General features: G+C 37.5%; 2 protein-coding genes across 12 annotated transcripts in view; one reads left to right on the top strand and one right to left on the bottom strand.

The window, feature by feature from the left end:
• The window catches only part of LOC136247368 (uncharacterized), a 260,912-nt gene that overhangs the window by 122,531 nt on the left and 113,332 nt on the right, over positions 1-25,049 (bottom strand). The window contains exons 1-4 of one of the 7 annotated variants that reach the window (XM_066039012.1): positions 8,707-8,867; positions 8,133-8,167; positions 5,461-5,565; positions 3,941-4,202 (exon numbers count right to left, since the gene is read on the bottom strand). The exons of 5 other annotated variants lie outside the window; for them this stretch is intronic. In XM_066039012.1, coding sequence (XP_065895084.1) covers positions 3,941-4,202; positions 5,461-5,565; positions 8,133-8,167; positions 8,707-8,803 — 499 coding nt within the window. In that variant the 5' untranslated portion in view covers positions 8,804-8,867. Of the gene's footprint in view, positions 1-3,940; positions 4,203-5,460; positions 5,566-8,132; positions 8,168-8,706; positions 8,868-25,049 lie in introns of those variants that run through there. One more of the 7 variants, XM_066039011.1, reaches the window with a different exon arrangement.
• The window catches only part of LOC136247369 (uncharacterized), a 57,817-nt gene continuing 41,629 nt past the window's right edge, over positions 8,862-25,049 (top strand). For 3 of the 5 annotated variants that reach the window (XR_010697445.1, XR_010697444.1, XM_066039019.1), the window contains exons 1-2: positions 8,862-8,993; positions 14,629-14,714. The gene's annotated coding sequence lies outside the window, so the exon portion shown is untranslated. Of the gene's footprint in view, positions 8,994-11,265; positions 11,352-14,628; positions 14,715-25,049 lie in introns of those variants that run through there. The other 2 variants (XM_066039020.1, XM_066039021.1) reach the window with 2 other exon arrangements.

Here is a 25,049-nt window from a genome sequence, read left to right as displayed (position 1 = left end):
CCTATTAATAGTGGTCATCCCATAATGGTACAATTATCTAGTTGTCTACACTTTAAAATGCCATCTTTGATGTGTATCAACTTCGTAATAAAATCAAAGACCTCTTGTTTATAGCAAAAGTCTTTTCCAAAAAAATATTACCAAGCTGATGATGACAATACTCCTTAAGTAGTGGAATTACCAGCGCTTTTAGTCTATAACAAAATGCTCTCATGAAAAGTGTGATCGATAAATTGTACAATGACAACTGAGCTGTTAAAATAAAATTCAATTTCATGATACAGCCAATCATAAGTGTTTATGCGAACTTTTAAATTTACATTATATTTGTAAAGTACTAGGAAGTTCTAAAAATGAAAAAAATTGAAAATACATTTATGTTGGACATTACAATAAAAATACTGAATCAATAATGATAGAGTCATCTTTGATGAGAATGAACTTTGTAATGACATCAAAGACTTGATGCTTACAGCAAAAAGTCTTGCCAAAAATTATAATAGAAATAGATATCCAAGTATGGACCATTTGTTAAGATTACTGAGTTCCTTATATACATGTACATTCTACAACTGATTGTGGGCTTTGGTTTACATACAGTGGAACCTCCCTTAGCAAGCTCCCTGAATTAAGGACACAATACGAAAAAAACCTTACACAATAAGGACAAAATTTTCAACACACACACACACACACACACACACACACACACACACACACACACACACACACACACACACACACACACACACGCGCACACACACTGAATGAGAGGTCCAGCTAACAATAAAACAGGTTTGTTATATATGCTTACAGGTACCGCAAACAAAGCAAAAATGGGATGCAACTCTAGTGAAAAGAAAGCTGAAATACAATAAAATATTTCAGGTAAATAATTAAGGTGATTGAAAAACAGAGATACGACTTTAGTGGTTTAATAAAACGACAACACAAGAGGTGACAGCAACTACAAACATGGCAGCAGCAGCTCAAGGAGCCCTATTTCTGACTCTGACACGGTATATAATATTATTAAGATGGTCACAATGTAAGTATTGTAATAGGATAACATCAAGAGCTATCTAATGGGGAGGGAGAGTGTCAAACTATGCTATACATTGTGAAAAATGTAAAGTTTAATGACATCATTCAAACAACTTGGTGATTTGTGTGGATTGGTGGCTAATTATAAGCACAGTGGGCGCACTTTGTATTTGTGAATACTGAGTGAAAGAACGGAGTGCTTGAGAAAAGTATGGCACATCACAAGTGAGGAACTGGCCGTACAAAGAGAAATACACAAGCAGCTGACCTGGAAAGCAAACATTGAGATTTCATCATAGTCACCATCCCCTGCCTCGACAGTTCTACTAGTGTAAGTGACACGCTGTTGTGATTCCATGCGGACCATCCGTCAAAACTTTTAAAGGTGTTAAATCTGAGTAATCAACAGCATTTCAGTTTATGAGAAGTACTGTCTACAGGTTACTTATGGGCTCATTTTTCACAGCCTATAATAAACGCCATAGGCCAAATAAAAGAGGCACACTAAACACCATTTAGAGGTAGAAGTGGTGAAAGTAATACGAGTAGAGTTCTCTACCACTGTAAAATAAACTAGTATATTAAAAATTATAAATGTAAAAATGAAGTAGGGTTCCAAGCGATAAAAAGTAGTGAAACAAGAGATGAAGCAATGGTAGTTATTACAGCATAGCTCAGTGGGAATTCCCTACTTTGGCATTGAACACAAAATAATTGTTATACCATGCCAAAGTAGGGATTTAACACTGAGCTACGCTGCAATAGCTACCATTGCTTCATCTCTTGTTTCACTACTTTTTATCGCTTGGAACCATTTTTAAATTTATAATTTTTAATATACTAGTTTGTTTAGTTTTTTTGTTAAAGCATACAGCTAGCTATAAATATGTGACTGTTTTATTAGGGTGACTGCTGTATTAGAGTATCTCGAGTCAGCCTGCAAAGATGCATGCTTGCCAAAATAGGGGTGTGGTTTCGATCGATTATTAGACTAGAGTATCTCGAATCAGCCTACCAACTTGAAGGTGTGTGGTCACAAATACAGCTAGCGTAAAAGGACGTGGTCATCGTGGTCTTGATCGATAGATTGATAATAGTAGAATAAAGGATGGGCATGATCTTGTGACCTATCGTGGAGTACCGGTACCTCCATACAGTAGCGTACTCTAAACGCTTTAAATAATTTCGTGGCGTCTATTATGCTGCTTAAAGAAAGCACTGATATGGAAAATTAACGCCTCGATATGGTTTCGTTGGATGAAGAAGACAAGCAGCCTGATTGAAGATAAAAGAAAAGACAAGGCGCACAGGGTGCACACTCGTCAGAACCCCAAATGGCACATCTCACCAGTGAGTTTGTTGTTGTGGCATAAAATGGTGACCGTGCACTGCTTCGTTTGGGCTCTAGGCTTGCGATCAGTGAGTGAGACGAAATTTCACGTTATGGCAATTTAAAAAAAAAATTCTATATCTGGCCGCCAGTAAGCGTTTTCTTGTTCTTAACGCTACAGTTGATGTTAGATGGACTAATATTATTCCGTAAAGGTGATTTTCGTCGCGTAAGAAGTTTCTAAGCTGGTTTTTAAAGGCAGTATTTTTGGCAGCGTGCATCACTTTTTATGCAAACTCTACTTAAACAGTACTACCGTACTGTTTGATAATTTAATTTGGACATTGTACTGCTTCACATAATAACTTTAGTGTGGTAATAAATCAAATATTAGCACAACTGAAATATCCTTATCGGAACATCTCTACCAAGGGAGATCACTGATACCTACCTACAACTATACTAGTAGACACTCATCCAATACTTAAGTTATATACCACCTGTTAATAGTGGTCATCCCTTAATGGTACAATTATCAAATTGTCCATACTTTAAAATGTGTATCAACTTTGTAATGAAATCAAAGACCTCTTGTTAATAACAAAAAGTCTTTTCCAAAAATATTACTGTTTTGATAAATTCTAGTCAGGTTTGTCATGATCACTGAGTTTCTTATATACATACACATTCTACAAATGATTGTGGGTTTGGTTCACTTCTGGTAAAATACCATTATGTATTTGTAAATCCATCTAAAAGTTCCGTTGATATAAACATTACAATAAGATTTTACCAACTTTTCACAATTTTTTTTTTTGCATAGAGTCAAAGACTATTGGTGACCTATTAGTCATCTTAGTATTTTAAAAGCTTTCCATACGTTGCTCAGAGTATGTCTGGTGTCATGCTTGACAATACTGCGAATTACCAGGTAGTTTTATCCAAAAGTTGTACTGTAGCTTGCTGAATAATTCAAAAGTTCAAAAAAATAGTAGATGTATAAAAGGTCACAAACAAGACAAAATATTGATTTAGTGATGTTGAACATTAACCAGTACTAAATAAAAAATATAAAAAATACCAAACCACTTTACCAATAATAGCGTATTGGGTCATACTTGACAATGGTACAATACTTCTACAGAGTAAGTACCATAAAACAACACCTCCTCATTCCCCTTAATTTCTTTCACTTTTTAATTCTGTTCCTTTACAATTGTCACAAAATATTATAGAATCATCATTCCATCTCATTTCATCTCATTTATAATTTTCCTTCTACTACAGATAAGTACTGAGCGATAGACAAACGCACAATTATTGCATATAAAATATGCTATACATCTTTACCACCACACGGAGGCATACAGACTCACGCAAGCAAGCAAACACTATACACACACACACACACACACATAATGCTACACACAAATGCTTGTTTGTTTGCACACACACGTACGCATACACACACACACACACGTAGACACAATGCACTCACGCATGCACACTATACGCATGCACATGCACGCACACACCACACGCACACGCACACACACACACACACACCTTGTTGTTCAGATAATCTCTGGTCATGAAGCTTATTCACAATGTCATACACCTTCCGTCGTTTATCATGTAACTGCTTCACAAAATCCCTCCATCTTCCTTTAGATTCCTCCTTCTTTCGTGGACTACCAATAAAAGACAATCCTCTTTTTAACGATCGACGTCTCTCCTCCGGCAGTGACGCAGGCAACATGGGTGACATTGGAGACTTGAACATCTTCTCCATCATCGGTCGCCTGGAAATTGACTGATTCCATAAATCCTGTAAGAAACAGGAAAACAATTTCAGCTACTTCAAATGAAAGACTACCCAGTAAGCTAAATAGAACTGTAACACAGTGGAAACTAGCCTTAGTGGTCACCTATGTATAAAATTGAACCTTCTAAAATGGCCAACTTTAAGTGAGATATCTATATGATAATTCTTATGCAACTGCTTACATGTTAAGGCCAGCCCCAGTTGGATATATACAATATTTTAAAATAACCTGCTCAGAGAGCATGTGTGTGATATTGCAAACCATTAAAATTAGCCTTCAAATTGTCAACGTATTGCTTGCATGGATGCAGCTAGACACATAAAAAGGAGACAAATTTGTTATATCAACAGACATCACTGTGATGCTACCATTAACACCTTATGCTGTCAGCAAAGACAACAGGACACTGATAAGTCCATGAATCATGCATTGTATGTACTGTGGTATGCCAAAAGGCACCTGTTGTGCTAAAGCATTGGCAAATAGTACAGACCTATATAACATATAGCAGTAGACCCACCAGAATGTCCTATCATGTGCAGGCTTGATCGGTCGTGGTAAGACATTTCAATCAAGAGTCAGAATGTACTATTTAAATAACACTCATATATCAATTGTACACGTTGCATTGGTGGTTGTTGTTATTGTCATGAGCTAACAACTGTTGCCAACTGAATGAGAGCAAGGCCTATATAGTACACTCATAGCCACATTGTAAGAATGTAGCGTCTCCTAGCAACCAAGTGGTAGTTATGATAGCCATAAACCAAACTGTATTCCTTAGGCACCATCCTTTTTCTTGTGATATCTAGGACATTATGTCTGAGCAAACTGAGTTGTAGTCAGACATGCAGACTATTTGGACAGCAATTTAATGTCCTGTCACTGGCTGCTATATTAGTCTCTGCCTAGTTGTTATTGAGCTATGCTTGGCATCAGTCAAGCAGTCAGTCAGTAGAAAGTTCCACTAAATAATTCTTTTTTAAATTGTAGCAATCTATTGGAAGCACTCATGGTCATACTTAAGGTACTTTTGGGCTAGGTTATACCTAACCAATACTGCCAAGGGTATTGTGAAACTGCTTTCTGAGTGAGAAAGCGCATACCTCCATGATCACTAACAAGTACTACTATACTGTATGATAAAAGAGGTCACGGCTTTAAATATCAGAAGGTACTCTACAGTTAAAATTGTTAGAGTCCCCCACTATATGGCATCACACAAGACACAATTCCATACAGTAATATTTCTTATCTCACCTCAATTGCTCCAACACTCTGTAGACTCAGCGTGTAGTTGCCGGGGGCAACCGGGATGTTGGGTAGAGAGTTGTTGGCCTCCTTGAACCATTGGTAGAGTTGTTCCTAGCAACAACATCAAAAAACCAAATTAGTACACTACTACATATGGCTTCTGATTGTCTATGTGGTGTGGTCTATAGCAACAGCTTAAAACAATTTAGGTGATCACGTTGTTCCAGTCTCCCAGCTACACTCAACGATAAAAAGTACTGAAACAAGTTGGAGTAGTGCACGAGATTAAATCACAGTAAAACAATGAAGTATTATATCCCTACTATGCTCAAGATACTACAGGTTTTTGCAATTGAATCCGTCCCGTTTGCAATTGAATTCGTCGGTATTGCAATTGAATTCGTCGGTATTGCAATTGAATTCGTCCCGTTTGCAATTGAATTTGTCGGTTTTGCAATTGAATTCATCGGTTTTGCAGTTGAATTAGTCGGTTTTGCAATAGAATTCGTCGCGTTTGCATTACAATTCGTCATAAACAAAACGGCTCCAAGAAACCAACCCGTTCATTAAGAGATGCACTATTTATGCCTTGGAGAGTTACACTTGAGACACTAGAAAGTAATTGAAGCTGGTAGTACGCGAAGTTGAGAGCTGTCTCACAAGTTAATTAACTTGCTCGCGAGTGACCACACCCATCGCGAATGGTGTAGTAGAGTTTGGAATGTTGCTGGATAGGCTGTAGAGGAAGAATTATTGCCATATAAAGAGTTGTTTACTACTGTTTTACTTGAACAAGTTCTTGTAGCAGCTGCTACATCATGTTTTCGTGTTTCCTCCAGCTGCCATTCTTGTTACAGATGAATTTAACTGCAAAAGTGACGAATTCAATTGCAAAAGCTCAATTGCAAACGGGACAAATTCAATTGCAAAAGCGACGAATTCAATTGCAAACGGGACGGATTCAATTGCAAACGGGACGAATTCAATTGCAAAAGCGACAAATTCAATTGCAAATGGGACGAATTCAATTGCAAAGTTGCCGAATTCAATTGCAAAAACCTGTATTAATGGAAATGCACAGTAGGGATGTAACACTTTTTATTGTTTTACTGTGATTTAATATCATGGACTACTCCAGCTTGTTTCAGTATTTTTTATCGATGTGCTATTGTCCCTACTCTAGTTGAAAACTACAAAAAAATTTTTGTGTTAATTTTTTTTGTAAATGGTAATTATTATGACTGGTGAACCCATGTATACCACGTCAAAATAAAAATAAATGGCACCGTGCGCTTCAGTTATGTCAATCATCGTCTGTTAATTGAAGTGCATTCATTACACTTCGTTGTCAGCTAATGTTCAACCCGTTACACAGCAGTACAAATCAAGAACTGTTTGAAAAGCACCTCTGTAAGCAAAGTAGCCACTATGAAAAATACAGACAATTTCCGTTATGAAGGGAAGCCATCACGTGCTACCGCCAAAACGACACTTTTCGCTGCCAGCAAAGATGAATGACACACAAAGGAGGACACTGGTAAGTCCATGAAGAATGCATTGTATGTACTGCGGTATGCCAAAAGGCACCTCTCGGGCCGAAGCAACATCAAACAGTGAAAAAATCAAGTCTGTAGCCTTAGCTGTTATCAAGTTACGCTTGTCTGAAGGCATCAGTCAGCTACAGTACTTACTCAGTCAGTAGAAAATTATTCATTTTATAAACTTGTTGAAAGCGTTCCGGGTCGATCTGAAAGCTTGTTTTGGCTTAGTTTTACCTAACCAATACTGCCTCATCGTCATCAGGGATAACTAAGGTTGGTTTTTGAGTGATGCCATTTCATGGACCACGCCTACTCCTTTGTGGTCCCTACTATTGTACTGTATGATAACACTTCGAGATGACACTTCAGGTGACCACACCTTTACCTGTGAGACATGGTAAAGCCTTGTGTAGGATACTGGTACTACCACACGAGGATTTGCTGTAAACATACACGCTGTTACATAATCTGGATACACTACAAATACTAATATCAATCATTTTCATGTACACACACACACACATATCCATGTACCACTCGTACACACATATAACTTTAAACATACGTTGGATGCGCCACTAAAACAAAGTACACAAAATTTGCTTCTGGTAAGGAAATTATGGATACATGAAGCAGTACATTGATTTGAAGTCTCATTGTCCAACGTATGCATATCTTTCTGCAGTGAATAATATTAAGGCTTGATGGAATGCCAAAACAATTATAAAAATATTTTGGGAGATGTAAGTGCACTCAACCTCCCCTGACATAGTTCTGTGAAATACAATTAGCTGACAAAATGCTTAAGGCTTCTGATACAATATTATTTGTGAAAACAGTAACAGTTACTACTAGCAATAGACATGTTGTGTAAACAACTACTTAGCAAGACACAACTTAAAAGGCTTGATTTCTGTTCAAATGGAAATTTACTTATTATGTCTACAACAGTATCAAACAACTAGTTGCTAGGAGACACTAGTTGCTAGTTGACAAGAAAACATATTACTGTAACAATCAGTTAGATCGAGTGATGTTGAAAGGTTACCAGCCTAGCTACGATTAACAATTTACAAGCTAAAACAGTCCACTACGTAGGTCACACACACACACGCACGCACGCACGCACACACAAACCTGTTCAGCAAGACTTGACTCATCAAGGGAAAAGGCTACAAAGAAATGAAACAAAATACAATTTAGTGAATGTTTAATTTACGTGCATTACAGCTTAGCAACAAACATTACACTTTACTAATCCATATCACTAGTAACAACTAAAGGTATACAAAAGCTAACTGGCTAACTTTATACACATGTACACAAATTCCAACACACACCACCAAATAACAGCTTCTACTGACCAGGATGTACTGACATGGCTGTAATTTTGACACTTGAAAAGCTTTCTTCTCCAATTAAACCAGTGTGACTAGATCATAGAATTACTTTTAAAATTCCTTTAAAAGCTGAAACACAAACGCGCCAATTATCAAATTCAAACATCAACCGCGTTGACAGCACAATAACAAAATAAGGTGCGCGTTATATAGAATAAACAGCTGTTCTGCTTCGAAGAACCCATGTATCTGCCTACAGTCAAAGGCGCTAAAACAAGAATGAAGCAATCGTACTGCTTGACAGCCTTTCACTACAAGTCAAGATTACAAATTGTCACAAACACGTAAAACCAACAAACATCACATATTACCCGTGGGAACGTCATCTGCTGCTGATGGTAGCTGCACCACCGGGTCGACTGAACTCCCCTCTTGAGTATGAAACAAATTTGCGTCTTCCTCGGCCATCCTGACCGCCTTCCAATGGATAGGGAACTTTTCTTACATCACAAAAAGTACATCTTAGAGCGCCTCTTATTTTGCGGTCTGTTTAAGTAAGCACCACCTGGAGGCGAGCCGTACATGCCGTAAGAAGACAAGCGAGAGAAACTGTGTGTGCGAGGGTGTGTTACATTTGCTTTGGTATGTACGATGACTGGTACGTATGTGTTGTATAGATGTGCTGTAGATTCTGGTCTGTGCTCGCTGTACATGTGCCCATGCTCCCGCCCTAGTCTCGGGCGAGACTACTCCCGCCCATGCTTCAGCTTGTACTACATGTATCCATGTCAATACATATTACAGCTGTATGTATGGGATGTGCTAAAGCCACGAAGTTGCTTGTGGTTAATCTATAATTTACTTTTTTACAACATGATAAACCTGTCAGCTGGTGGTTACATCTAGGGGGTGACATACAGGCACTCACTGTAGGTAGATCTGCGAGCTAAGTCAAAGGTCAAGGCCACCAAATTCGTGCCGAGTCAACGGTCAAGGGTGAAAAATTCCGTCCCACAATCGAAAACTACTGAAATATCGTCACCAGTCAAAGGTTGAAAAGGGCTCTTAGTCACAGGTCAAAACAAAATTTCGGCCGGTCAAGACTTTGACAGTGGTCGCAGATCTCCCTACAGCGCGTACCTACGTGACACCCCCTTATTACGGTTAAAGCGCATGCCGACTTTTTAATTTATTTTTTACTAGGTAAAGTTACCCTTGATTGCTTGGGGGTGGTGAGAGAATCCATTTGCATAGCTAACTAATAAAATAAGTGTACCAATACAAGGGATGGTCACTATTGTAGTCTTGTAGAACCATCTGCGACCGTTTTTGATCGACGAAAATATACCTTGATCACTTGATTTCGCCTTAAAAACAGCCTTGATTGCTTGATAATTTAGCACATATTTTTGTAAATTCTCGTTTTGTTGCGAGCTAGCTTAGTCACCACTTTCTAGAACGTCTTGATCATTTGATTTAGTGCCAATTTACCTCTTGATCGCTTGATTTGATTTTGATCCCGGTTGCAGTTGGTTCTAAAGGACTATTGGTAGTGACTACCCCCTGCATATACCCATCTATACCATACCACATTATACTATTCATGAACAACTTAACAGAAAGACTGAGGCTATTGTTACCAATCGCCAAAAAACTATGCAAAAACGAATAAATCTTTATTGGACTAAAGCGATTTGTCAACATGTCACCATCATCCTCAGACCCCTATAGTAGGATTTACTAGGATTTGGTATCCACTAGTATGTCTTCAGGTGTAGGTGACCTCCCTTGTTTTACTACTTTTTATTTCTATGATCCCTAAAAGTCTTAATCCTTTGGCCCCTAACGCCACTATAGTGGCTTTGGTTATTAAAAACGAAAGTTATTTTACGAAAAATATGCATTTTGACATACAAATTTGGGTTCCTGTTACTCCATGTAGAGACCACCTATTCTTTCGTGGTTTGCATTAAACTACTCACGAAGGATAGATCTACAACTTCATATAACTTTTACTTACCTTGTTTTTTCCATCTTTCCTTTGTCAGGTAGTATCGTCGTAACTATCGTCTTAAGAATGGCCGAAATTTCTTTCAAATACAGATTCGCCTTACGTCACACTCGATTGTGCTACAATGCTCAGATAACGCTTAGGATAATATTCGTTAACCACAGAGTAGCGTGGTCCAAACTGTATATTCATAGGATATGTTCCGTTTAAGGGATACATGCGTTTGAGTGCATACCTGTAACAAGAGCCACTATAGTAGCGTTTGCATTTAACAGAACACTTTTTTTATCAACTTAGGGGAAAAAGGGATAATTATTAATTAATTACTTAATTAATTATATAATTATTTGTGACCGGATCTGCAAAAAACTCAATACAATTGTGCATTTTTTCAAATTCCTGTTTATTACTGTAAATATTTATAATCTTAGTCAAATATGTGTTCAGGCAATGTTTCAGCCTCATATGCCAGTAACTTTGATAGTTACAGCCCTACAAATTAGCAGTAACAGAAAGATTGATCTGTACAACAAGTATAGAGAGGCTATAACTTACATGCAGAATGACACATGGAATTGTAATTTGCACCATCGTGTTTGCCATGAATAGGGGAATCAAATACTGGATAAGTTTTTCCTTACTTCACACAATGGTGAAATTAGTGAAGGAAGATTGATTGTGTACTATTGTTTCGACGTGACATAAACAAGCATCCATAACTTTTGTTTCCTTGTGTCTACTGCAGCAAAACAAAGATTGTCCTTGGCGAATAAGATGATATCTAGGTTTTATTGTTAGGCCTAATCTTCACTAAGAGCAAAGTATTTTAAAAAATTACGGATTTTTTTTTTTTTTTTTTAATAACACACAAGTATTTCACCCATTGTATTCATTGCTTTATGCTCTAAATTTAGGTTTGCGTGGTTGTGTCGGCTTTTCGCAGATTTGGTCATATTTTTACTTAATGGATGTCAAAAAACCAAAACCCACAATACATTGTGTCAAGTAAGTTTATATAAGGTGAATAAGCAATACTTCTTATACTGGTGATAATGATAGTTGTTTACAACATTTGATATATGAATTTTTGGACAGTCACATATTTTATTAGTATAATTATGTGACTGGATTTAAGATAACCTGGTTTTCACCCATACAAAATCAAAGATGTTTATGAACGCAATACTTTGTGTGTTGAAGTCAGGGTCAGGTCTTCTCAAATTAGTCAAATATATTATGTGACTTGTCTATAACACAAGTAATTAAGGGTGAAACCAGGTTTTGTCTCAGTGGGCACACAAGAGGTTTAACAAGTTATAGTTGTAACACACCCATGAGGTTTGTATCTGATTTGTAAACACAACGCCCTCGGGCCGCTGTAAACACAACACCCAAGGACCGCAGGCCTGAGGATGGACTGTTTACAAATCAGATACAAACCGAATGGGTGTGTTCTAACTGATTTGTGGTATGGGGCGTGTGCAAATCAAGTTGCCCATTTGTAACATGGAAGGAACAAGAGCACAAGGCGCTATGTACAAGGAGCAATTTTACTTACTGAATACTGTCTTGATGGTTAGTTAATTCATTGTTAGCTACTTTATTCATTGGTAACATGTTTGTGTTATACATGATTCCATGCTTCTGCCTCATTTAGACCAGTGTAGCTGAAGTGTCTGATATTCATTGTTTGGTGGTACAGCGCTATAATAGTCTGGTTAGCTTAATTTATTGGCGAACGAGCATGTGGTAGGTTACCGGGCTCAGCCCAGCTGTCGTACTGCTTACCTTCATTCAGACGAGTGCAGTGTTGTGTGTTCATTCATTCCAGAGTGATTTACCTCCTTGTCAGTCCTTGATGTATTTATTAGCCTTGTATTGAGACTTCCTGTGTTGGTCTGGTGTTTGGTTTTGTTTGAAGTCTTTGAACTAGTTAGTGGCCAGACTGTGTGGCCAAATGGAGGTACTTACACCCTGTTCACGCTAGCCCAGTAGCACGGTTCGGAACGGTACGGCTCGACAAAAAGTGCAATGTGAACACCGTCCGTACCGGGCCCAACCGAACTGAGCCAGCCCACCCGATTGAACCAGGCCAGCACGGTACGGTGCGATTACTACTCACCAGGCGCACAAAATAATTATTTTATAAACTCAACATGCAATGAAGAAGAGCTCAGGAACACTGTTTGACACGAGGTTCAGCACAGAAGAAACCCTAATGGCAGTTATGAACTATTTGTCGTCGTGGCAGCTTACTGTTTCACTCACTTCGATTCGCAGCATGATTTCTGCAGTCACATTTTCAGCTACATAGCCGCCTATATAGTTGAAGTGAAAGAATTCCAGCACAAGAGGCTTGAAGGGCAAGAGCTGCATCCAGTTTTAGTAAGTAAACTCAATAATATTTAATTGTGCGCTTATGGAAACCAGATGACTTAGCGAGCGAGACTGCATAGTGTGAACAGAGGCAATACCGAATCGAGTCGAACTGAACCGTGCTACCGTGCTAATGTGAACACAGTGTTAGCCATGTTACAATTATTTGTAAACCAGTTTACAACTGATTTGTAACACTGGTGGCAGCCTTTGATCTGCCCACGCACTATACTACAAAATCCAGTATACAAGTTTTTGCATTTTGTTTTAAGTTTTGTAGCTATAGCTGTGAGATGATGGTTACCGTGATGTATAGTATATGGCCTACTCTCCAAAACCTATGTCTATAAACAGCGTAGTCAGATAGTAAGCTTGTGAAAAGGACATTACACTGTTGATGGCATGAAACACACACTGAGCTCAGCTCAACCATTGAAACACCTAACTATAGCTCGATGGCTATACAAGAGAATATTCCTTAACTTGTCCACAACTAGCATTGGAAATTTTGCACTATAACAACCAGCCATTGTGGAACCTGTGTAATGATAGAACACTTGATCAGTTGTGCGTAATCAATCCTGATTTTGCAGTGGCGTGTTCGCTACAGCGTTCTGTATTCTGTGAGTATTCCAATTCTACAAGAGCTTGTAGTGAGGGATTGTTACAATGTACATTATCCTTAGCAAAACAAAATAGAGTGGTAAAAGTGCCAATTTGCTATCATCATCAATATCATTTTGTTAATTATATATGTTCTTTTTACCACATCAAAATAATTTTGAACATAGTAGGGTGTACCGCTCTTTACGGTATCCAACAAAAGAACTAAAAACACTTGTCGTGGCTATGCTGATTAAAAGCATGCTTGCAGAGGTAATATATTTATGGGTTATAAGGTTTCTAATAGCCAGACCACTCGTTATCCACTAGACCGCTACCTTACTGGGACAACGTCATAGTGTTGAAGCCATTCAACTACCATTCAACTATGTATGTCCTTTTTCACAGCCTGTGAAAGGCACATATGTGCAGTGGAAAGTGAGTGTCAGTACTCAGTATAAAACTAAGACAGAGTTTGTTAGATGTTCAGATCATGATTCACTTCAGCTTGAAATTCTATGATATACATATTGTACATGCTATGGAATGAGAGATTGAAGTTTCATTTCTGTATACACTGTATGTAGGCCCAGTAAAAGCTATCAACCCCTTAAAGCTATCACTGTGTATGTCTTTTACATAAGAACTTATTGAATATGGACATGCTTTTTACTTTGCTCGTGTCTGGTTTTTCCAGACACAGGTAGCATGTCCACATTAAATATCAGTGACTGGATTTTGGAAAAGTGATCCTAGTTTCAAGATAAGACAGTTTTTAAATACAGTACTTCGAGCCATTATCTTTCTAAAGGTAGTGTGCATGCGTATGGAATTTATACCAGAGATTCATCAATTTATTACCTTTCAGAGCATCTCCATCACCTGTACATACAGTGGTCCCTCCATTATCCGGCCATCAATTATCTGAACGTTCTGGTATCTGAACTGTGAAAGTACTGTTCTGTTAGATTATTTTGCCTAAAGTGTATGTTCTATTAGAGTATTTAACTGAATTCTGAATATGAATTTATGAGCTTTGTTTATCCATATCCAACCACACCTAGAACCCAATGATTTCGTATAATGGAGGGAAACTTGTAAAGTACATAGCATGGTAATGTAACAAGCAAGTATCCATCTTATACTAGTTGATGAGCTACGTACTTGTACAAACAGGCACCCAGCTGTAGTCACCATCATAAGAATTGCATATTTGTTTCCTTATTTGTGTATTTGAAATTAAGTGAGAAATACACGTAGCTATAGTTTAGTGCTGTCTGTTACGTTGTGTCTTTTCTTTCAGGTCTTGCTTTGTGAACAACTGTTTCCTTACGTAGCTGCTACCTGTGGAAAGAGCATGTATAAGCTACAATCAACAACTAGACGATGGTACACATATTTTATATGTGTACGTACGTATGTATGTATATGTGGTCTTGAATCTAACAGTCAAGGAAAAGATACAATAACTTACCACATACTGTTCCATAGGATACCATATTTACTATGTACTTGATTAAACACCACACCTCAATAGTAGCCACACTTGAGTGATGCCACATTGATTGTGAAAATAAGGGCTTCAACATCATTTTTGAGCATCGAGTGGTACTATTATTGGTTGTACCGTAGTCAAATTTAAATAGTCACATCAATTTTATAAATTAAGGTAATAAACACCACGGCGTTAACCAAGTAAATACATTTTAAAATTTGTACAATGAAAACGGGATTTTGGTCGAGAAATCTGGTACCAAAATAACCAATGGCCGACTTTATTAACAACTTATTTCTAACACTGATAATAGTAACTGTATGTGATTTTTTTATCCTAAAATCCCAAATTTTGGTATACCATCATACTCATTGCTATGTACACGTAGAGATGGGATGATATACCATAATTATAGAGTTAAACTTTGGCAGTTAAACTTTGGCAAATAGCCAGCTAAATTGCATTTGGTGAAATAAACTTTGGTGAGTTCAAACACAATCTTTAGTTATTATGAAGATACTATACTACGGGTAATTGACAGGATTAAACTTTAGCAAATTTGTAGCGAATCACCAAATTCCGTCGCCAAAGCTTCCCAGTGATACAGGAATCGATACATCAGTATTGATACATCATGTATCACATCAAATGTATTGATATGAATATTACATTCATTGCTGTTACTGAATGCTGTATTTAGTATAAAGTTCTGAAATTGTATTTTATGAACATCTAACACATATATATACACTGCTTTTTATTATCGTAATACATCATTGTATCAAGAGTTAATAATAGTGGAGGCAGTGTATCCAATGCTCAATATGCCTGTGTTAAATGAGTGCGTAGTGCAACCCGGATGTCACTGTACTTTTTCGTATTTTCTCAATGTGTTAATGTGAAAATATATATTTTTAGCTGACTGCACGGATCCGATATTTACTTTATTGATACTATACAAGCCATACTTCTGTGACACATGTCTACTCCGGTACGCATATCCAATAGCCTCTTGAGTTGTGATGAGAGAAGTGAAAGACCGTCTCGAGAAGAATGAAGAGAAGAGTTATTGGCGTGTCCATGAAGATTACCGGGAGCCTTGCTTTCAACCAACATCGTCAATACGTCAGTAGAAGCATCTCAATGAATGCCTGTCATGATGTGGAGGAAGAAATACCTGTCCAAGAATCGAGTGTGCCTTCAATTGAAACGAGTGTGTGTTGTTGAAGAACCAAAGTTCATCCAGAATTGTAGTTCTCCGGTGGATACACACTCGACAACAGCAAACACTGGCAGATACTGATTGTGACCTAGCAAGACATGCACAGACATCAAGACTCAATATCGATTCTGTGTATCAATTACTTTCGGTAGCCTTTTAAAGGCTCTTTTACTCTTTGATTTTGTTAACACGTCTGCCCAAGAAGCCATTCATTCTACGCGCTCATTTTACACATACCTATTGAGTGTTGGATACTCTCCCTCCTCACTATTATTAGCTCTTGATTGTATCATTGATATTTTTGAGGCAGTGTATTAGTGCTCTGTGATATACCGGTAATACCATTTATCGTGATAAATTATCATAACCGATTATCATACCGTGACATCCTTTGATAACCAATATATCGAAATACCTATGGATTGCTTTTAACCCAGCTAGCTTTGCCCAATGTGTTGATGGTTTAGCAGACACAACCTAAACAGGTTCTCACATTATAACACATGCCTACTTGCACTGAACTATATATTTTTAGGGTTTTGGGATGCATACTGCTTCATACTAGGCCCAAGAAATGATGTAATAGTTACAATAACAAGCTAACTATAGATCGATATACCGCAATATTTTTACTAATACCGTGTATTCGAATTTCAATACCGCCGAGCACTACAGTGTATCAATATTTTTAGACATTAGAACTGTGACTGTTCTATTAGAGTAGTCACTGCTCTATTAGAATATCTCAATCTTTAGCACAAAAATTCAAACTTGTCTCATTTTCTTCACAGTATACTGTTTATAATTGTAAAGTGCATTTATAACTGTTGTCTTCTATTTTCCTGTTGGCTTTCTGTACAGTGTGTATGCATGATTCCTGTTTCTGATACCAATATAGTCCTGTAAGTCCAAGGGGGGGCAAGAGAAGGCTCAGGGGGTGCAAATCCCCCCCCCCCCCCCCATCCCCCTCTTACCTTGGCCCCCTTCAGATCCACCTATGCTCATTGCTATGTAACAGGTAGAGATGGGACGATGTACCATATAGAGGTAAACTTTGGCGGGGGTAAATTTTGGCGAGTAGCCAGCTAAGTTAAATTCGATGAAATATACTTTGCCAAAAATCTTTGATGCTAATCTCAGGTGCTATGAGTAAATGGCGATTTAAATTTTTGGCGAATTTGTATCAAATCATCAAATACACTTAAAGTTTCCCCGCCAATGTTTCTCTGTGTATGGTATCAATATGTTGCCATATTGCAATACTGAAGACAGTGGTGATACAGGAATCAATGAAATTCTTATCGCAATTGATACATCATGTATTACAATATATCAGATGTAATATTGCATACATTGCTGTACTTGGTATAAAATTCTGAAATTGTAGAAATAAAAATGCCAGTCTACAACTGAATTATTGAAAAGATCTTATATCTGTCTTATACTGTAGCAAGTATATACTATTGCCACTTAGTTGGCCAATAAGAAGATACATCACTGTATCTTCTCATTGGCTAACTCAGACACGTTTATACACTGCATTTATTATTGCAATGCATCGCTGTATCATGAGGCAATGAACAAGTTAAATATACGCACTAATAATTTCTGTATCAAGAAGAGTGTGTACGAATTGCAATATAGGTGAATACCCTGTTATGTCATAGGCGTGAGGAATTTAATTAAGGATTGGCGATGTTGGAGTACATATTTTCTATACCACCCATTGGTTCCCATACAAATTTGTATGTTCTTCAAAGTATCTCACAGACTTACAGTTCCTTGGATTGAAATGAAACTTGGACACATGGTTTACCACCTATAGAACTACCAATTGGCACAAACAGAATGAAAGTAGCAATTTCATAGGTGAAGATATGGCTTCAAGAATGTGGTACATGTTGTGGTGAAGAATAAGCCTGTTAGTCACAGAAACACTTGCTGAAGAGATCCTAATGTATCAGTATCCAGTCCTACAAGCCATAATCAATCCTTAATGACTTGCAGTAAAGGTCAAATAATGTTATACTCCCATTCTGTTACTAGATACTTCGCTGAGGTTTGTAACTTACTGTTATAATTGATTTGGGTTTAAACTGCTATCCTGTTTGGTCTGTGGCAATGCTGATATGAGCGTCAGTAGTAATAAAAGTTGAATTTTGTTAAAAGTCATGGTGTAAGATGAACTACAGGTACTCGATGACTACTTTTCATATCATAATGATTACGGTGTAGCAACAAGCATTGTGACTACACTGGTGTTATGTGTTCAGTGGTTTCTCTTACTGATGTAAAACAGTATTTGCAATGCCTCAGAAAGCTTTAACAGGGAGATAAAGGAGTGTTTATTACCAGACTATAAATTATTACTACTGATACAAGTAATGAGCAAAGGTGACCTTGTCAGTTATCCCCAGACCATGACTGCATTAATGAAACTAGTTTCGTAGACTTGTGGCAAAGCATAGGCCAAATAATAGCATTTTTCAAGAAGACAATCCATCCACCATAGTACTCCAGTGATTATGCAATAGCCAATGTATTATCCAATTAACATTCCATAGTAAAGTGGTCTATTAAGGTGGCAGTATACTGGAAATTCATCTAATGGGAAGCTTTAGGAAGCAAGGCCATAATATTACCACAAGAATTTGTTTCATTAGTACACTTACGTAATAGTAATACGGCCACACTGCCTGTTAAAGCGCATGGCTTTGTTGTAAGAAGAAATTCATTGTTGCTTAATATGTAGTAGTAAAGAAGACAATCACAAAAGTAAGTAGAGTAGTATAGGAACTTAGTTTATAGGGGAATCATATCCTTTGTGCAAAATTTTGGCGGCAAGGATAATTTGTGGTTTTAGTATGGTATCATAAATGACAAGGACAGTTTTTCTGTATCAGTTTTCTCTAGTATACTAATGAGATAGATCTCTGTATTTGTGTTAGCTTGTGTAATATACGTAGGTGTAGTGACCAGTCGTGTAAAGAAATGGCTTCTATTGCTGTAGTGAGTAATATTCGCGATGTTTTCACAACTTCGCGATGCCGCGAAAAATTATAATGGGTAATAACTCATGTGTGTTGAAAGCTACCTAGCCTTCTCTGTTACTGGGCACTAGCTAGTAGCCTATACTAACATAAAGTGTGGTGATCACAGATCTGTAGGTGCTCCTTTCATTGAAATTTGAGGCCAAGCGATTATTTCAAAGACACATTTTACCTGTGGTGTAAGTCAGCAAGTAAAGATCCCATTTCTCTGAACTTGTAGCCATGAGTAGAGGGTACGTTGCTTCTTCAATTGCAATATGACTTGTGCATGGATCCTGTAAGGTCTGTGTGCTAGAATTAAATTTAGGAGAGGATGCATATTTTGCAATTTCAATGACTCCAGTATACCGCCACCTTAATAAGCATGCATTGAGTAAGAACTATGTATGCAAATATTTTTAGTCGACTAGCTATCACCATAGAAATGTCTGGGCTCAACACGGTTAGTTAGCAATAAGATAATTGAAACCCACAATCAGTTGTATCACAGTATAGTATATAATGAATTGAACAACTCAAGTTCAATGGGACAATATTTAACAGTAGTTTATTCAATGAAATATGAATTTTTGGACAGACCTTTGCAAACAGCACTGGGTCTGAAATAAATGATTTCTCTTGAAGTAGCCAGGCACACAGTGTTTTGTTTTTACACTTGTTGCATCTGTAGAAGAATCTAAAAGATGTCCACTCATGTAGTTTTGTCACATTACAAATGTAAGGAAAAATTCAGGAATCTATCAAACAGTGTGGTAGTCTCTTAAATCAACAAAGCCTGCCAAGATTCTGCCATTTAAAACTATACAACAAACAGCTTTTTAAAGAAGGAGTGCATTTGGCAGTGATGAAAACAAGAAACGCCCTCACGAGGGATTCTTTTGAATTGCCAAAACGTGATTTTTAGTCTGCCTGACCACCGTCAAGGGTAGAGGCCAAACGAAGCAGCACACTGCCATTGTTTGATGCCATTATAAGAAATGCACTTATGGCATGTGGTTTTGACCAGTGGCTGCCTTTTTACCCTTTGTCTTTCCTTTTGTCTTCAATTGCATCGTCGTTTTCATGCAAAGAATCATGTACCGAGGCATTAATAGTTTTCCATATCGACATTTTCCTAAGAGGAGTGTATTTAGATGTCACAGAACCATTTGAAATGCTTACACGTCTGTAAAAGGATGTTGCTGCAGGGACATAACGCAGTAATTTTGAAAAAGGGTTTTTACTACATCTAAGTGGCTGTTCTATTGGAGTAGTCAATATTACCTGACTGCTCTATTAGAGTATCTCGATCTTTTCACCAAAATTATTGCTCAGAACAATGTTACAAGTGTTGCTATCTATTACTTAGCTAAGAAAAGATTGAAAATGTGTCCTGTTTCACAACAGATTCCAGACTCTGAAAGTTTAAATTTCTCAATGTCTCAGCATATAGTGTGTAAGCAGTTTCCTGAAACCCCTGGAAACCCCTCTTGGTAGTAGTAAGTGCACTTATAAAATGGTTAAATAGTTACCATACTCTCAAGACACGTTGCCATTGGTGATGCACTGATATCGATTGGCCCTATTTTGGCAGTACCAGGTAAAACTATAAATGCCCAATACCAACTGATACCTTTTATATAATGATCCATAACTTGATGGTGGTTGCTCCTATCAACTTGTGACAAGTTACGTTTGCTTTGCCATTAAAGTTTCTATCAGATCGTACAGTATATGACTTATGTGGGTAAACCCACAATTGAAATTAAACCCATGACTGGATTTTCAAAACACAGAAACATGGGCACTTTTGCTTATCATTTCATAACAATTAAGCTGTAGTTACAGTGTTCATTCTCCAAGTAGCTTAGTGAACCGACTTTCAATCAATGTGTAGTGTTAGGCTATGATAGTTAAGTCGTCATGCATGCCTGTGTTGTGTAAATACGCATTCCCAACAGTTCTATGTGGACATCAAACCTGGAACTTTTTGATTACCAGGCTATGTTGCCTCACGTACACATGCATACACGCACACACAAATGCACACACAAATGCACTCACATATAAGGATGGATATTTGGAAAGAGAAAGATCATCCATGGCACTCTGACGTCTTTGCATCCATTATCATCACTACATTAGTGTTTTAATTAAACTAAGCATTGTGGAATCAACTCTACAGGTTTACAATTTACAGCGTTTTCGTGATGAAGCACAAAATGTCCATTTCTGTTGCAAACTTCTTCATCTCTCATGCTTTAGACGTGATTCTCACAATTTATCCTTAACCTTCAACATATGTAATCTCACACCTTCCCCACTTCCAGGATATCCTTTCACTGACTAAGCTTTATTCCAGGTTTCCTGTTGCTTTACTCTGGTCAATTGGATTTAGTCCAAATTTTTTCATTTTTCTACATTAATTTTTGTCTGCATTTTTGGCGTTGGTGTCAATAAGTAACACCAAAACCTATTGACACTTATTACTTTACAGCACAAGTGCTGAAGGCCTGTAGGACACCTGGTCCTACAGCTGTAAAGTGTTTACAGAAAGTGTGTTTGAAAAGGTGGAGAGAGGAGAAAAAAAATAATCCAAGATTGGACGTGGGCAGCCTTGAACCTACAGCCATCTGATTAACACTCAAACGCTTACAGGAGTCTGCCAGGTGGCCAGGATGTTTTCTCCTTGTTAATTTCAAGTGCTTGTATCCGTTGGAACCTTAGAGAGTAACTTTATTTTCTCAAAGTACCCCAAGTGGAAGCAAGCGGGCATTATTTTATTTATTAAGACTTTACAACACAAGTGCTGACCAGAACAAGTCATGTATAAAGTACACTAGTTGTAATTAAAACATAGCTACGTGGAAAAATCCCAATATCGTCATCATCTGTTCAATTCCAAACGTAGCTATATTGTAATAGCTACCATCTCTACTGTTTCACTACTGTGTATTGTTGGAATCCTACTTCATTTTAAGTGTCTTTTTTGTTATTCTGTATTACCTCGAGTTATGGCCGGTCTTGTATAAACGCCTGGTCCCATTTAGTTGCTGGGGGTATACAGCATCATAACAAAAATAAACACTGGGTCTCGAATAAACACCAGGTCTCAAACAAACATCTAGTGTAGTCATTATTTTTAACAATTCCGGGCAGTGTTATAAACAATGAAGTGAAGAAAGTTCCATTTAAGCTTAGATCTGTGAAATAAATGCTGATCAGGTGTATAAATTCCAGTCTTGTATAGTCGCTGGTCTCATTTAGTAATGGGTAAAAAGTTGCTTGAAAGTAATAAACTCCTGGGACGTAATTCAAGACAATAATTATGGACATATTATACATGTGTGGCTATGCGGGTCAAAAATGTTGGGAAAGAAATACAGGCCTGGTTCAAAAAACCAAAACCCACAATGCCTTTTGACAAGTAAGATTATATAAGGAGAAGTATGATGTGACGCATCTGAGAAGTTCATAGATGTTGTTCGTTTAGTTTGTTGTAATTTTTGGGCAGTCATGTATGTTAATATATGTGACCGGGCCTGCGATAATAGGGCATGTGGGCACATGATTTTTGTCTACGTTTTCACACTTTCATCACTCATAACTTTTTGTACCATTATGCTATGGCATTGTAATTTTCGGCTCTTAGTAAGCATTTAATTGGCATCATGATGCAAGTTACAGAATGGAAATATACGTTTCCAGTACTGAGATATGACCTGTAGAGTGATGGGGTGTAGTTTGTGCCCACATGCCCTGTTTTCGCAGGCCCGGTCACATATGTGACTGATTTGAGATAACCTGGGTTCCATCCACACAATTTCAATTTCACGTTTTTATCGCAGATAGATTTGTGGCACAGTACGCTATCATCACATTCTTTCTACAGAATTAGCGAGTCTGTTTGTACAGCAGTTTTTATCAAACCCTGTAAAAGCCACAAATGGAGGTTTAATTGGTGCTATCGAATGATAAAAGTTCCTAAAATGCTAAAGCACAAACATGCCAATTATCAAGTTCAAACGTCAACCACGTGGACAGCACAATAGCAAAACAAGGTGTATATTATATAGAATAAGCAACTGTTCTGCTTCAAAGAATTTATTCATATGCCTACTAGTGAATAAACGAAAGTCCAAAATAAAGATTCAAATGTTTGAGTAAAATTTTTCAAGTAGTTCGAATTTTTAAAATGAGTAAAATCCACAAATAAACCTTTTATTTAGCTTACTGTAGCAACTTTAAGTTTTTGTTCAAAACAAAGTAATGTTAATGTTTTCATGATTTAAACATGATCCACTCTTGCTTACAAGGGTTCCAGCAGCAGGGAAAAGTCTTTCTGATGGCGTAGAGGTAGCTGGAATACCAATAACAGCTTTAATGAGCTGTGCCAAATTAGGAGATCAAGGTTCATTGAGATTCCACCATTCTACGATGTTGGTTTTACGTCAGCACACCTTTTAGTCCTCCACTTCATCATTAATTGTTCTTCTTGTGTCTTCTTCTGGCCCTACTAAAATATCTAGTGCAAATGGTTTAGCCTTTTTCGCTGGAGGTAAACCTTGTGAGCTGCTACATTGAGTAGAGGTGTACTGATATGGGTTTTTGGCATGTACCGATATCCGATATTGGTGCAACCAAAGAAGCCGATAACCGATAACCGATAGTCAATCCAATATTTGCATTAACATTTTTTTAAGCAAACGAAGAGTGTACATTTACCTACCCTACAACATGTGCATGTATTCATTGCCTGTGGTGGTATACAGCTTGGGTTTCTATTGTGTAATCCGGACAATTAGGCACCTACAAACATTTTTATGTATACTCCCATGAAGCCTTAAACAGATATTTCTGCATTACTCCACATTCTAATGGCTTGTGAGAAAGCTGGTACAGCAAGTTTCCTTGGTTATCCTGTGATCCTTCTTTTATTACAAAGGTACTCTATAACAGCTTCATTTGTAAAGACTGTGATAAGCTTTCCAGCAACAAACACTAGAATCGCATGTAATTATATGGCTTCTCATAGCGTAGTACTTGTTGCAGAGTGAACAATAAGCCAGAACCACATGGATAACATAAAAAACCAGCGCATAATCCGTTTATGTACAAACTATTGCTACTGTATAAATATCGGTAGTAATATCGGTCCTCCTGTTGTTCTGTACCGATACCAATATTGGTTAAGAAACGCCATATTGGTGGCCGATATTGTAGCCGATCCGTTTATCGGTACACCTCTAACATTGAGAACTAGGTGCAGAGTAGTGCTGAGCAATGTGACAATATTTTAGTTAAACCGCAGTATCTGTTTTTGATACCGTCCAATTTTTTAACTACCGCAAATACCGTGAATTCGAAAACACAAGTCTTTAGTAGCTAAAATAACATACCTTGTGTGAAGAAGTATACTTACAGCACATATGAATGGATATGTACTGCAGTAAATATATTGCAATTGGTTTTCAACACAATTCTGCCGTTAACTGAACTTTTTAGGGTTATTTCTGTGTCTAAATCTAGTACTGTAGGTATAAAATTGCATCAAACTAAAGTATGCAAATAATTTAGTCATACTGCAATATCAAGTTGACAATACCGTACCGTCTATGAAATATCAAAACCGCTCAGCACTAATGCAGAGTCAACTATGGTGATACCTGAGTCTGCCATGGTGCAGCCCACATCACCAACCATTCTCTTTACATTTGATATCACCACTTCGATATTAGTTCTTTTCATAGATTCATCTAGCTGCTTTATGAGTTTAAAACGGAGGCCCAAGGCTGTAACTAAAAGAAGAACAGGTGAAGGCTGGTCTGTGTTCCATCGTCTCAGTATTGCTGCCTTGACTGTTCACTTAAAGCTTTGAACAGAAAGAGAATCATCTGTATCTGGATGAAGATTTTCACTATTCCCAACACAACCGGTATAACTGTTGACAAAGAGACCTTTCCTCCACACTGAAATAC

The sequence above is a fragment of the Dysidea avara genome, chromosome 2 (assembly GCF_963678975.1).
Source record: "Dysidea avara chromosome 2, odDysAvar1.4, whole genome shotgun sequence".
NCBI classification, from domain to species: domain Eukaryota; kingdom Metazoa; phylum Porifera; class Demospongiae; order Dictyoceratida; family Dysideidae; genus Dysidea; species Dysidea avara.
The sequence above is the reverse complement of the archived record's forward strand: the minus strand, read 5'-3'. Positions and strand labels throughout refer to the sequence as shown.